Source organism: Amblyomma americanum, chromosome 3 (genome assembly GCF_052857255.1).
Source record: "Amblyomma americanum isolate KBUSLIRL-KWMA chromosome 3, ASM5285725v1, whole genome shotgun sequence".
Taxonomy (NCBI): domain Eukaryota; kingdom Metazoa; phylum Arthropoda; class Arachnida; order Ixodida; family Ixodidae; genus Amblyomma; species Amblyomma americanum.
This window is the reverse complement of record NC_135499.1, coordinates 135,120,264-135,134,977: the sequence shown is the minus strand read 5'-3', so window position 1 is coordinate 135,134,977 and position 14,714 is coordinate 135,120,264. Positions and strand designations below refer to the sequence as shown.

Here is a 14,714-nt window from a genome sequence, read left to right as displayed (position 1 = left end):
TTTACTTTGGTCGTACCTCGTATATGTGGCCGTTTCGGATTCTGTTCTTTCTATTTATTCCACACGTCCATTTCAGAGCCTTCATTCTAGGCTTTCATGTTTTGCGCATTGGCTTTTTTTAAGGCTATTGCCTCGGTTCTTTACATCATTTCCAGCCTTATCTCTGTCCTGTACAGTCGACCTTTCAAATTAGCAGGGGCTCCTTGTCACAAAGCACACCTGAAACAGACTTCCTTTTCTTCCTTCTTGCTTGAGTTCTTGGAGTTAGCCCTTACTTTTCACTTCACTCGTCCATTTCAGCGTCTTCATTCTACGACTCTGATGTTTTGCGCATTGACTTTCTCTAAACCTATTGCTTTGGTTCCTTTCATCATTTCTAGCCTCACCGCTGCCCTGAATAGTCGACCTTCCAAATGAACAGGGGTTAAGTTGAGAGGTCGCTTTAGAAATTGGTCAAGGCGTGCCGTCCCCCTTTTGTACATACCGCTGCGCTTGCATCTCGCTAAGGGAACAGGAAGGAACGAACCGCAAGTTCGCTAGCGCCTTGTAAACGGATGCGCACGCCGGAAATATGAAACGATCTCTCACACCATTGCCGCCCACGCAACCTTTCCAAAGAAATGAAAATATGGAAAAGAAGAATGCTTGAGTGATCACTTACTAAATAATTGCATATCAAGCCCGGCGGATAGGTTTTTGTGGCTCGGGTTACCCTGGCCGTACACGCGCGCAGGAAAACGCTTGAGAGATAGAAAAGAGTGGGAGTCCAGAACAGAAGGGGAGACGAGTGTTCAAGGTGCAGATGCTCGAAACTGAGCGGACGTGTTCTAATGCCCCATACTTTGCGATGAGCTCTAGTGGAACAAGTTTACCTTAACCGAGAAAAACATACCGGTTGAGCACAGAGGGGAGGGCGGCGTTTATATATGCTTACATGAACATAAACAGCTCCATTGTGAAGAAGCTGGCCTATAATTGGCTAATCAATGCGATTTTATCTCGACGGAGTTTACAGCGGAGGAGTTCAGTTAGGATACCTAATCCAAAGTACCTTATTCAGTGGCAGTGATAGTTACTCATGTCGACATATACACGGCATCCCAATCACGATGACTGCAGGACGGAAAAATGGTAAAAGAGACTCAAGGGTAAAAAAAAATTGGCGGCGGTTTAGCTCAGGTTAAACCTGGAGTGACGCGATAGCTACAGCTAGCCAGGTGGAACTTGCTAAGTTGAATTGCAAAGTCAGTCTTTCGCCGCTCCGTTTCGCTGGGCGTTCCTTCTTCATCTTCGTCCCACTTGAGATGGCGCATGCGCACAGCTGTGGCAGATCGGTTTCGCCGGTGCGCCGCGCCAAGTGGCTGATCACGTGACCAACCAAGTGACAAACCACGTGATCACCTACCGCACCGAGCCGCCGGCAGCTGCTCCGCACCACGTGACCAACCACGTGAGAGCATCGCCGCGCAGCCACAGGGTGGCGGCGCCGCCACACTGAAGGCTCGAAATGCTACCGTGATGTAACTATCGCTACAAAACAGCGGCATCGGCTGCTTACATGCATATTTCATCACTCAATTGCCTGTAGGTTGTCACATTCAATGTGCCTCCAAGCACTGCTTGTTAAATGAAATACATAAATAGTTAACGCAGGCTATTTTTTAACCATCTACGGAGACGTGTCAGGAAGATGTGGCCCGACATTGAACGACCCTTTTGGCGTTGTGATTCAGGTAGCTGGCTTTAATGCTGCTATCGGACATGCTATCACACTTGCTGTCGTAGCTGTGTTTCATAGTTTACACGGAAAGTACTCTGGACCCTTCCCATTTCCCACCCTTCAGCTACCCGTGGTTACTAAAACTTTAAATTTTGAAGCTTAAATTTTTCCAGATTTTGTGTGGTGTACTCATAAAAAAACAGAAGAAAAGGTATTGCTGCAATGTATTTAAGATGGAAACTCCAATGTGGAGTAGATTTCAGTCAGGAAGTAATTACTCTTTACCATCCACCTGAGCACAGTCATGCACGGATTCAGAGAAAAACCACCTATACAGCGTCCTCACTGACTTCGCAGCTGCAGAAAAGCAAATTGTACCCGGTTTATGCTAGTCAGTATTGGTAGTTATGGTAGTCAATAAAACTAACTTTTCAAGCTTCACTTCTTCCAGATTTTGTGCGGTATACTCATAAAAAAACACAAGAAATGATATTGGTGCAATGTATTTTAGACTTTAGACAGAAACTCCATTGTGGAGCATATTTCAGTCAGGATAAATAGATAAAGAGAGGGGAGAAAGGCAGGGTTATTAACCAGAAACGTTTCCGGTTGGCTACCCTGCACTGGGGAAGGGAATGAAAAAATTAAAGTGGGAAGAGAGAAATAACGGGAAACACAGTCACAATCTGTCAATCAAGGCAGTCGCTTGTAAAAAGCAAAACAGTGCCTTGTAAGCCATGATTGCAGTCGACTGTTGCGGCCTCAGACCGAAGATCTTGACTTCTATGAAGGGGCGAGGATCAACGCGGTCCAGAGCACAACGCAGCTTACGTCTTCCGTTCAGTCAGGAAGTAATTGCTCTCTATCATCCACCTGACCAAAGCCCTACACGGACACAGAGTAAAACCACCTTTCTCACTGACTTCGCAGCTGTAAGAAAAGAAATTGTCCCAGGTTTATGCAAGTCAGTAATTCCCCTCGAAATAAAATATACTACAACTGGAAGGTTCCCTGCTAACGGCTTCCACTAACACCGAGACTGTTTCAAGTTGGTAATCGATTCGGCCTCGTCCCACTAACTGATGCTGTCCTGGTTATAGCTTAGAATCTCGACTGACTTCCTGGTCAAACGATGATCCGCCTCCGGACTAGGACGTTTTTTTTTGTTTTTTTAACCATAAAAAAAAATATGCAAACTTGTTTTCCTAGCCGTATCGCTGCGCACAGTTGGCGTGCTTGTGGTAAATTGTTCGGTAATTGAAAAACAATGTTTGCATGCTTATTATGTTTTTTTAAACATAGAAAACCCTTCTCGTCCACTCATTACACTTATTGCGGAAATACGTTTGAAAGTCTATTTGTTAAATGGTGTTCTACTATACCATTTATAAGTTTCTGCCATATTATGAAAACATTTGACTACAAATATCAAATTACTGTTGTTTGAAACGTACACGTGTGCTTGCATTGCATGAAGGTAGAAAGTAAAGATAGCTCGCTTTGAACTCTGTTCCAGCTTTTACTGGTTTGGTTTGGTTTATGGGGGTCTGACGTCCGAAAACGACTCAGGCTGCGAGGGACGCCGTAGTGAAGGGCTCCAAAAATTTCGACCACCTGGGATTCTTTAACGTGCACTGACACCGCACAGTACACGGGCCTCTAGAATTTCGCCTCCATCGAAATTCGACCGCCGCAGCCGGGGTCGAACCCGCGTCCTTTTGGTCAGTAGCAGAGCGCCATAACCACAGAGCTACCGCGGTGGCGTTGCTTATTCTGCCAGGATCATTGTGAACTTTCTAGTCACAAGTGTTGTGTCTTCAAAATTCGTGCAATCATCTCATGCGTATAGAACCGCATTTGGTCGGGAAGCCATGCTGTAACGTGTATCGATGAGTTTTGTAGGACGTGTCTCTGTCATAATTAATTACACAGTTATCTAAACCACTGTATTTCAAGCTCTACACCATTCGGATGCGCTGGGGGCGGGGGGGGGGAGGGGAGGGGGGAGTCTGAAATCGAAAAAAAGATGCTTATTTCATGGGCGATGTGTCTGCTTTTTGATGAATCCCAGGTGTAAAAATTGAATTGGTCTCCTAGACAATGAGGCATCTTCTTTCTGGCCTTCTTTCATTTTCTGATTTCTGTCATGGTGCAGCGATTACTACGACAAAACATCTGCATTTATATTTTTTTCTACCTTGCTAGCTTGTTGTGCTTCTTCATTCAGGCACCTAAGAATGGAAGCTACGCGCGGCTACGCACAATATATTCTTAATCACAACTCTAATTTTTTTCTCACTCATCGCCACTTTCAGGCCAGCCCCACATCATGGGTAGGTGCCACTTCAGAAAGAGCCAGCATCAAGTGAAACATACTCGGTTACGCTTGCTCTGTTCACGGCGCGAGCTGTGCCTCCAGTTTCGCTGCACAGCACACAACTAGAGAACCTCTGCACACGCCCAACGAACGGCTTCAAAGACTCAGCCCTGATAAAGCGTGACAGTGCGCACAGCGTATTGGTTGTGGCGCGAACTACCTTCGTTTCGCAAGGTTCCCATTGCCGCGGTATTAAATAAGAGTGGTTGACAGAGCACCAAAATGAGAAGAAGCAGGAGAACAGAGATGCAAGCTAAGCACACAGTTTCTCACTTCCTCTGCCGCGTGTCGACAACCTCAGTTCATCGGGATGACGTCGTAATCAGCGGCTTTGCGCGCACCGCGCATGTAACAAATCTTGCACCGTCACAACCCCCTCCCCCAGCTGGTATTCCACTGCCCCCAGAGTCACTGTCTTTCAAGCTACTTGCGCTTTTTCTCTACACGCAGCTCGAGAGGCGGAAGTTTGAACCTCTGGCAAAGCGCGCTGTTCGCGCACGAAGCGACACCTTGGCGGAGTTCGCTGCTGGATGGCAGTGGTACGACCGGAAGAAAGGCGCGGCGTGCGGGGGCGATTGGCTTCAGAATGCCGGCGGGGACCGGAAAGCCGTTAACTTCTCCGCTTCCATCTTTTCAATCCTGAATGGAATACCAACTTAGGGCCTGAGACGCCCTATTACATCTCTCTAGCAGCCAGGGGTTTGTGGGCGAAGTAGTGGTGGATGAGAAGAAGGAAAGACAAGAACAGAGAGGGGACGCCAAGGAAGAGGAAGAGAAGTGAGGGAAAAAGAGGCGGAGAGGCGCGAGCTCAGAGTGCACGCAAGGAACCAGTTCATGAAAACAACCGAAGCCAAACTGGAGGAGGAAAATATCGGTGGCAACAGGATAGAAAAGGTAATGACCTCTCTCTCAGGAAGCCCACACGCCCTTCATTCTGTTGTCTATCATTTCTCTCTCTCTCTTTATTACTATTTGTCCCCATCCCTCTCCGTGCATCGTCTGTTCCCCTTAGACGCGTTGTGTTTGCCTCGCTATTGTAAATGATCTTTTGACTAGGCGTGCACGAGAGGCGCGCGCTCTTTAGTCTTGGACAGATCAGCGAGGCACCGCGTTTAACCGCCTTCTCCCGGTCGAGCTCCACACGGCAGCCACAGTCCAATGTAGGAAGCGACGGCACGCGCACGCTGCCTCTCACAGTATCGGGCACTTTCTGAGAGTGAAAGAACAGATAATAGAAAATCCAACGCTAGACACCAGGGTGATCGTTGGTCTAGACGTGTCGAAAGCTTTCGACAACGTAAAGCACTCGGCCATTCTGGAGGGTCTGGCTGCGTTAGACGTGGGTGTTCGTACCTACAACTACATACGCGATTTCCTTACAAACAGAACGGCATCTATAAGCATGGGGGGTAGCACACTGACGGGTATTCAACTGGGCAACAAGGGCACACCGCAGGGATCGGTGTTGTCCCCGACTCTGTTTAATATCGCCATGCTTGGCCTCCCCGCACAACTGGACAAAATTCCGGGGCTGAACCATACGTTGTACGCAGATGACCTGACTCTGTGGATGTGCAGGGGCAGTGATAGCCAAATTGAACTGACGCTTCAAAGAGCTATAGATGTAACAGAAAAATACTTAGAACCAATCGGTCTCAGGTGCTCGGCCGAGAAATCGGAAGCGCTATTTCTCGCGCCCATGCGGTCGCCACAGCGTCGGCGCATAAAGCAGGACGGACCGTATAACGCGGGAATCACACTCAGGGTCAACGGTAATGTAATTCCAGCGGTGGAAAGCATTAGGGTTCTAGGATTACGAATTCAGGCGAACGGCAGGAACTCGGAAACGATTCAGAGACTAGAGGCTAGCACCAGTCAAACTTGCCGACTCCTAAAACGAATCGCTAACAAACATGCGGGTATGAAAGAAGCTAACCTCCTTAGGCTAGTGCAATCTTTTATAATCAGCAGGATAGTCTACGTGGCACCTTATTTGCGGCTTTACCAGGCGGAAAAGGACAAACTGGATGTTTTAATCCGTAAAGGGATAAAAACAGCACTAGGTTTACCACCCTGTGCGCCAACAAAAAAGATTTTGAGTCTAGGGGTTTCGAATACCCTCGAAGAGCTCATTGAGGCTGCAAGGACCTCGCAGTATCAGAGACTTTTACGCAGTCGTACTGGTCGCAGCATTCTGGAGAAGCTGGGGCACGAGCCTCGAGCGTGCTCGAGACGTACGGACCCGGTTCCTAGACAGGTTAGGGACAAATTAAAGATACCCCCACTCCCCAAAAACATGCATCCCTTCTACCATGAGAGCCGGAGGAAGGAAAGAGCAGTAGCGTTGCAAGCCCGCTTTCAGGGCAGACAGGATGTCTTGTATACGGATGCCGCACAATGCACAAACAGTTCGGGGCACATTTCGGTAGCCACTAGGGAAAACGGAGGCCCGGTAGCGTGCTGCAGCACCAGACACTCGACAGTAACGGAGGCGGAAGAGTTGGCCATTGCGCTGGCTCTAACTCAACAACAGGTTAAAATTATCGTGAGTGACTAAAAATCAGCAATTAGAAACTTTGACGCGGGCTGCATTTCAGCTACAGCAGCACGAGTGTTGGCAGGCAGTCCACCACCGGCAGAACTGGTAGCGCTCATCTGGACACCCGCGCACCAAGGGTTGAGGGGAAACGAGAAAGCGCACGCACTGGCCCGAGGATTAGCTACTTTCCGGGATCCCAGTGGCGTCTTGTGCACAACCCCTTCCCCCTCGCGCGATGAGGAGCTCCTACAGTTCGAAGACGACCTTAACACGTATCAGGAAATCCTAAACCATTACAAATTAGGCCGAGCGGTACTTCCAAAAGCAAGTAATCAGCTAACCAAAAACGAAGAGGTTGCGTGGCGCAAGCTCCAAACCGGAGTATTCCCTAACCCTCAGCTTTATAGCAAGTGGCACCCTGAGATTTTCAGCCCCAGGGGCAAACGTTGCGACGGCATAGCGGACATGATCCATATGCTATGGACATGTCCGAGCTTTGGACAACTTGACCGAACAGATGAGTCCTGGGAGGCACTGCTTCACAACGAGGACGAAACTAAACAACGTGAAGTCATCCGTCTCGCCCTTGCCGCTGCTGAGATCCAAGAGATCCCGGTCGACGGCTGAGGGGGAGGACATGGCTGGGACCGAGCGGCGCCTCGGATACCCATCATCCTTTTGACGGGTGCTAATAAATGTTATTTCTCTCTCTCTCTCTCTGAGAGTGAAATGGAGACAATAAACTGAATGTCGTTTAAGTGCGCTTGGCTGCATAGATTAGTATTTTCTTGTCATATGAATGCGAGTGGTACCCGAATAAGCACCGATAGAATAACGCATTTTATTGGGGCGTTGAACGCTGAATAGCGTGCTGAGGGCTTTAGTGCGGTACTGGAGTCCTTGGGCTAGCAAAGAACAAGCAGCGCAGCGTCTCTTTGATGTTTGTTTTTCTATGCACAAATGTCTGGATAACGGGAAGTTGTGCCTTTCGGCGCGACGCACAAGGAGAAGCAATGCAGAAAAACGCCGTCTCTCGTCATCGTTCAGAACCTTGTGCTATTCGCTCAGCCTACATGAACAAAACTTGCGACATTAAAGGATTGACGCCATCCGTCGATCTCATTAATGGACGTAGAAACCCGAATTTTCATACTTGGTCCGCAATTAGTAAGTAGGGGTTGTTGTCAACCCCGAGCGCTCGAAGTTCATGTGCAGCCATGAACTAAAATGTTTCCACGGCCAACCGCAGGCTGACAAGAGTAACAGATACGAAGCACTCTTTTTGAGCTAACGTATTTTGAAAAAGACACAAGGCTCTCAGAAGAGGGCGCCGTTTCAAAGACTCCTCTTTGAACGCTTTAACATGCCGATAGCCAACAGTATAGCATCGGGTTACAATTAAGGTGACGAATTAACGAATAAAATTCTTTTAAATAATGAGCGTTTTCCTTGACGAATATTTCTCGCCGATTATTCCCAAAGCCAATCATTAAATACGTCTCAGGGCAGACATTAGCCCTCTAAGGCGATGCCTCGATCCATAGTACGCGTATAACTAAACGGCGCCTAACTTTCGTCCCTCGCTTTCTTCGCCTCCGTCTCGCGGAACCAGCGGGCGACTCCTGCTTCCTCTCGTAATTCCCTTCAATGGCTAGCCTCAGCGACCAGCAGCGGCAAAAGCTGGCTTGTCCGGCACCCCGGCGCAATCAGGGTCTTTCCCCGAACGACTGGCTCAGGCTAATGGGCGTAACGCTCAGCGCCGCCGTGCCGGAAAGGACGCAAAGCCATGCGTTGCGTGGTTGTCCTCGTCAATGGGAGCATCTTCCTCTGCATGCCGACGCCATCGTCGCCATCACTGCCGCTGCCGCTGCTCCGCCACTTTTGAGCCGCCGACGCGCGACTCCGAGAAGTGCTGGAGGCATATATTGGTGTACAGCGCTCGTGCCCCGTCCTCGCTCGATAGGATGGGAGAAGCTCCAGCCCATCTCATGTTTTATTTGTTTCCCCTGTCGAGCTCATTCCCTTACTACCCTTCTCCACCCTCTTCTCTGCCTTTCTCGCTTTGGACTAGCGATGGCCTCTCGTATGGCTGTCGGACTTTCCTTATGCGGAAGAGAGGGTGCGAAGGGGAGAAGACTACCACCGTCGATGAATTCCGACATAAAAGCACAGTTAGAGATATTTACAGCATAAGGGAGTAATTATTCATTGGCATCTACCCAAGCGCAGCCATAAGGCTACAACATAGCCTGAATTACGGGGGCCCTCTGTTACGGTCTGCATGGCCATTCTCTGGCCATGGTCTGAGAGCGCCATTCTTGATTCTCTATGTCGCAATATCGCGTTCCTTTTGGGAAGTGCGTGTGTTAGGTTAGTTAATTATATGGCTAATTAGGACTATCTTCCGAACTTCACAGTTGCTATGAAGAAGTTCAAGCTATTGTTGCTCTGACCCGATTGATATCATTAAGCGACATGTAGCACGCGAGTGCCTCATATATCAGATGGCCGTGTGTCCTTCCTATCACCCAAAAAGGCCCCGTGTCCATCCGTGCTGCGCTGCTTGACATATGCAAGGTTTAGAAGAAATTTTTACTTTAATTACTGGAAGACCAGACATCTGATGGTACAATTCTGTGAAAGCAGGCGGATTTAGCCTCGATAATTACGCTGATGCTTTAACTCTAATGAAGGCATTTACTCCAAGTCGAAGCTTCACAAACAAACCACAGAATTTTTCTCCAGGGTAAAGGTTGGCGGTGGCGCGTGGTGAAGCGTCTGAGGTGTAGAAATGGGTGGATGATGTGCACCCCATTGCTTGGAGGTGGCCAGTGAGTAGTGCAATCCTACGGCTGCTTGATGACGTCATGGCATTTTCGTCGCCATCGCTGAGATTTTTTGTACCGTCTGCGACTGCACACACTAACTTATTAACAAACGCCGCCGGCTTTTCTCGTAAAGCGACTAGAAACGTTTTCGCTTTAATACGGAGGTGCTTGATATATTCAATTAGAATTATTGATGTCGCGTGGCTCTGGCTTCGTTCAGAGACACAGACGTTGGTGACGGAAGGGCAGTCTGGCGCAGAATTCAAATCAATAAACTTAAAAAGGTTTGCTGGGATATGGGTGTCACAGGGATGTTCTCTCGTCCATGATTTTGGTATCATTACATGCGACAATTAAGGAAAAAAATAGCCGCTTTCCGGCTTCAGCCATGCTGGTTGTTTTACTCCGATGTTCTAGTCATTTTTCTAGCCAAAACACATTATAATCACCCAAAAAAGTTGCGCGTTCAGAAAGAAAACTTCAGAATTATTGATTCAGATTATTGATTCGGAACATATTTACTAAGAAGTACGTGCACGTGACACAAAGTTGTAGATAACAGGCTGGAGGTCGGCTTGTTTGTAAGTCTTATTGATAATGTTCCTACCTCACATTACGAAATGCACGTGTGATGTGTAGCTTAAAGTAGAAGCTATTGTCAGTAGCCTGTGGTGGCAAACGAGACATGTCCTAAGTTTTGTCATTCCATCCAGAAGGCATTGGCGTCATTATATATCGCTAATTGTCTCAAACAGACGCCCGTCAAATGCCGAAACGCGGTGGTTGCCCGCTTCGAGAGATGAGCCGAGTACATTTGTCGCTGTCGCCGCCAATTAGGCAATTAGCGTCAGTCACGGAGGAACAACCGCACGCTCTCTTCTATCCCTCTCCTCTGCAATTAGTTGCACATCGTTGTCCCTCTACTCGAACCGAAGAGGTGGATGGAGAAATGGGGGAGGTGAGCACGCTTCTAAAACACTTCCGGTTTTATGGTAAACTTCTTTTATTCTTTGTTCATTCTTTCCATGAAACCATCCTTTGTCGCACTGACCTTTTTTTCCTATTACTCTCTCTCTCTCTTTGTGCGTAAGTTTGTGACGAGCAGGGTTCTTTGTTGTTTTTGCTGCTGCTGTTGCACCCTAAAAAAAGAGGCTATATGTTCTTGATTCAGAACAGTTCTTCATTTCATCGTTTTTTGTTTTTTGCGCATTTTCCCCTCAATAATTAATGCCGCGATAGTAGTTATATGTGATAGGAGATCAGAGTGCAACATTTAGGGATATGAAAACTGACAAAATAACAGTTCAGACGTTTTTTTATCGCTTCTTATAAAGATTTGGTAACAATATGTCTTCAAAAGAAGTCAGAATAAGTAGCAAAGTAGAAACGAGCAATCAATGTTATCAAGCAGCAGCAGTTGCGGTTGCGAGCGTTTCACCTTATTTTGTTAGAGTAAATTTTTACAAGAATTAGTAGAAGGCATCCTCTGCTTTCAATCTTGCTGTAAATCGACGAATAGCAATGTGCATGCCACGCTATGTGCGATATGCAGAAATGGCGAGGCCTACCTGGAGTGGGAACGGCTAAAATGACAGTTGTATCTGCCATTATGTGATTTACTGGCTTATCAATGTTTTGTTGCAACGTGTATGAGTTTTTCTTGAAGCAGTTGTGCTGGGAAGCATTACTGACGCGGAAAAAGGTCAAATTCACCTGGCTCTGACGGCGAAACAGATCGGTCTTTTTTAGTATGTAATGTGATTTACCATGTCACTGACTAACTCTTAAGATCTTCGAGCCGCTATTAGCGCGCTTGTGATGCTTTGCTTTTTCATTCTTATTCAGCACCCGGCTTCTTGGTCGCTCTTGAACTTCGAAACTTCAGATGCGTAAATTTCTCGATGTATTTGTAAAAAAAAGAAAGAAATTTCAGCGACAATTTCCTCTATATAACCTGACATTCGTTGAAGGCTTATGGGGGGAACGTCTCTGCGCTCAGCAACAACCCTGAGCTACGACCTACAATGCGGACACATCTAAACCATACATAAATGTTCATTTACTACCATAGGCACGACATGGCAGGAAGTACGTATCAATATATTACCGTCATCATTAGCCCCGTACGGCCTGACATCTCTCTGTTCAGATCTACCGCCGCCATGAATACGTTATTGGGTTATTTGGTGAAGACTTGTTGAGTAGTTCTCAGTGCCACATGGAGACAGAAATACAGACTGGGACAGGACAAGCACTGTTTTGAACTCAGAGAAAAGGGCAGCTGTGTGTAGCGCTTTTCGTGTTCTGCTCTCTCTTTGTACCTACGTGTTGCGCAGAGCACTACTTTATGAGCACCCGCGGTGGCTCGGAGGTTATGCTACTCAGCTGCAGACCCAAAAAGAAGCTATTTCGATGCTGACCGCAGTGATCACATTTCGATGAGGGCGAAATGCTAGGGGTCCGTGTACTGTGCGAAGCCAGCGTGCATTAAAGAACCTCAGGTGGCTGAAACTATCCGGATCTATTCACTACGGCGTCTCTCATAGTATGAGTTGGTTTGAGACGTTAAACATCATAAACTCAAACGAGAACTACTTTATGAGCCTAGCACTAGTAACGATAATATTAAAAAATTTCTGCTCGACTGCAACCTGTTCGAGGAGCTTTTCGTACTTTAGTCAGAACTCAATGAAAAAGAGGCGTGCAGATAATCATAATTATCTGATGTGAACTTCTTGAGTAAAATTGTGCCGCTGCACATCGACTACATGTGAAGAAACATTAGACGCCAGTAGCATTGTTCCCGGGTAGTGTGTATTGGTAGCCTTTGTGTTTTGTGTTAGTTTTGTTAGTTTTGTGTGCTAGTGTGTGTGCCACGTAGAGTGTATTAAATGTGCGTCTGTGTGGGTACACCTGTCGTCTAGTCCATTCTTTCGGTCCGAGTGTGCTTCGGGGATCCGTGACAGTCCAACTTTTACCGCTCTTGCGTAACTACTGAACCGTGAATACTTGCAGATGGAGTACATCAGGAAGGAAGGCTACGGCGGTACCATGGTGTGGGCCGTGGACATGGACGACTACCGGGGAGACTGCAGCGAAGGCCGCAAGAACCCCCTCATGAAAATCATACACGAGGCCATGAGCAGCTACCGGGTGCCACCACCCGAGAAGGCTACGACCGAAGCGCCCGCTAGACGTGGTACGTCTTACCCCACGAGTTCCAGCACAACCGCCAAGCCCAGGCCCAGGCCTCCGCCCGGTAGCCTGCCAGACTGCTCGGACTACACCTGGGACTTCTACCCACACGAGACGGACTGCTCAAAGTAAGCGTCTCTATAATTACGCACGTCTAGGTAAACCATAAAGTCCATCACAAACAAAGGCAGAGAAAGCCAAAGTACGATAAAAGAAGAGAATTTAAATACAAGGTCGTAGGCTTGATTTATGAGAAGTACGACAGGGCTCCATAACAAGCCAGTAACAGAGACACAAATATGAAACCAGGACGAAAACGTTTTTAAAGCGTGAAATTAGACAGCGATCACTGCTGCCGTCGTTACGTCGTTGTAATTGCCTGTGAAGTTCTCATACCACTTGATGCAAAGCCACCATTTGAATGTTGCCTGTTTTGGCTGCAAGGTTTGCGAGCTCAGTACACGAGTGAGACGAACATGCGTACAGTGCAATCTGCTTATAAAGAATTAAAATGCAGAAAAATGTATCTCATCTTTGAGCAGTTGAAACTACGCGACATTCATCTGCTTAAAGTGCACCGGTTGAAGGAATTTCGCCGTAGGAGATATTCAAGCCTGAGCGCATTTCGCTGTCTCGATCCAAAAGGCGACTTCTTTCGATCCTTTCGATGGCTGACCCTGCAACGTACGGAAACTGTGCCAACCGCGTCTGCGGTTACTCGACTGTGACTAGCTACACAACCTCTGCGCTTGGAGCCATAGTTTTTCAAAGTTTTTTGCAAGGACAAGTTAAGCGAACGTGCGGCCGGGGAATAACAACACCAAAGAAGGAGACTTGATCCGTAGAGGCAAAAAAAAAAATTTAAGTGGTCTCAGAAGCTCGCAGAATTAATTTATGTTAAATGTCACAATTGTTTTCGAAAGCTGTTTATTGGTTGCTCTTAACTGAAGAAATTTCATTATTAATTCAACTGAAAGAACTCCATAGTTACATCATTGCTTTTACCCGTCCATTGCTCCAGTTGTAGATGTCCGGTATAGTTAGGCACTACCACACAATTGTACGTAGGTCATGAATTTCTGCTCTGCAACCTGCTTTCATTCGCAGACAAAGAACGATAAGCGGAGACTCTGTGCACGGGTTCGACTACTTCGAGCTATCGGTGCACCGCGCCAGTTCGTTATAAGCTTCAAGTTTATCGCCCGCTGTCTCACTGAAGCGATGTGCTCAGTAGTGACTACGCATGCTCCGTGATCGCTGCAGGTACTACCAGTGCGGACACGGGAAGCCGATGCTTCGCAGCTGCAACTCGGGCACCGTCTGGGACATCGACCGCAACATCTGCAACTGGCCGGATAACGTCAGTCGCGAGGAGTGCAAGTCTCCCAAGGACCAAGAGGAAGACGAAGACGAGAGGAAACGATGAACGAACTGTGCGAGCTTCTGCCGCCATTTAGAACCGACAGGAGGCGTTTTTGGTGCGAGCTGGATACTACGCGAAGACGGTGTGATCAAAAGAAATACATTTTCCCCAGATCTGCATTTACGTCTCCCTGCCTCGCCTGACTTCATGTGTTCGTTGTCTGAGGTGCTTTTGCTTCGAGAAGAAAAATAACGCACTTGGACACTGAGGTCGCACAGAATAGTTGTACTGTATGAGCCGTGCCTATTAACAATGCATTTGCGTCCCTTTAAATTCCTTGCTTCTCCCCATGAGAATTTTTTAAAGGCATGTGAGAGACCCGTTAGTAGAAAAGTGATGGTATGGAAAAGCAACATATTTATATGCTATGCTCGAAAAACACCGTCGTTATGAAGTCTGCGAAGACTGAAACGTACACCACGGGTGCACACACTGTCAAGCACGAAAACCATGCACTTTCGTAAGCGATCTACAACAGTATTCTCGGGTGCCAGCAAGCGGCACGGTTCATCGGCTTCCTATGCCAGCTTCGCACAAGATTTTGCCCTACACTCCACTTTCGCCACACAGTGCTGGCCAACCTTCATCTAGGCTGTGCCAGCCACTGCTCACAGTGGAAGCAGGAAGTTTTG

The 14,714-nt window shown here is 47.5% G+C and overlaps 1 protein-coding gene across 1 annotated transcript; it reads left to right on the top strand.

Annotated features, from left to right (window-relative positions):
• Nucleotides 1–12,464: 12,464 nt before the first annotated feature.
• LOC144123335 (endochitinase-like) lies at nucleotides 12,465–14,214 on the top strand. The gene is made up of 2 exons (XM_077656189.1): nucleotides 12,465–12,787; nucleotides 13,923–14,214. The coding sequence occupies exons 1-2, from the start codon at nucleotides 12,480–12,482 to the stop codon at nucleotides 14,083–14,085; spliced, it is 471 nt and encodes a 156-aa protein (XP_077512315.1). The 5' UTR covers nucleotides 12,465–12,479; the 3' UTR covers nucleotides 14,086–14,214.
• The last annotated feature ends 500 nt before the right edge of the window (nucleotides 14,215–14,714 follow it).

Coding starts and splice junctions, on each gene's coding strand:
- LOC144123335 (XM_077656189.1), top strand. CDS start 12,480: ATGGAGTACATCAGGAAGGAAGGCTACGGCGGTACCATGGTGTGGGCC. Junction 12,788..13,922: donor CACGAGACGGACTGCTCAAA/GTAAGCGTCTCT, acceptor TGATCGCTGCAG/GTACTACCAGTGCGGACACG.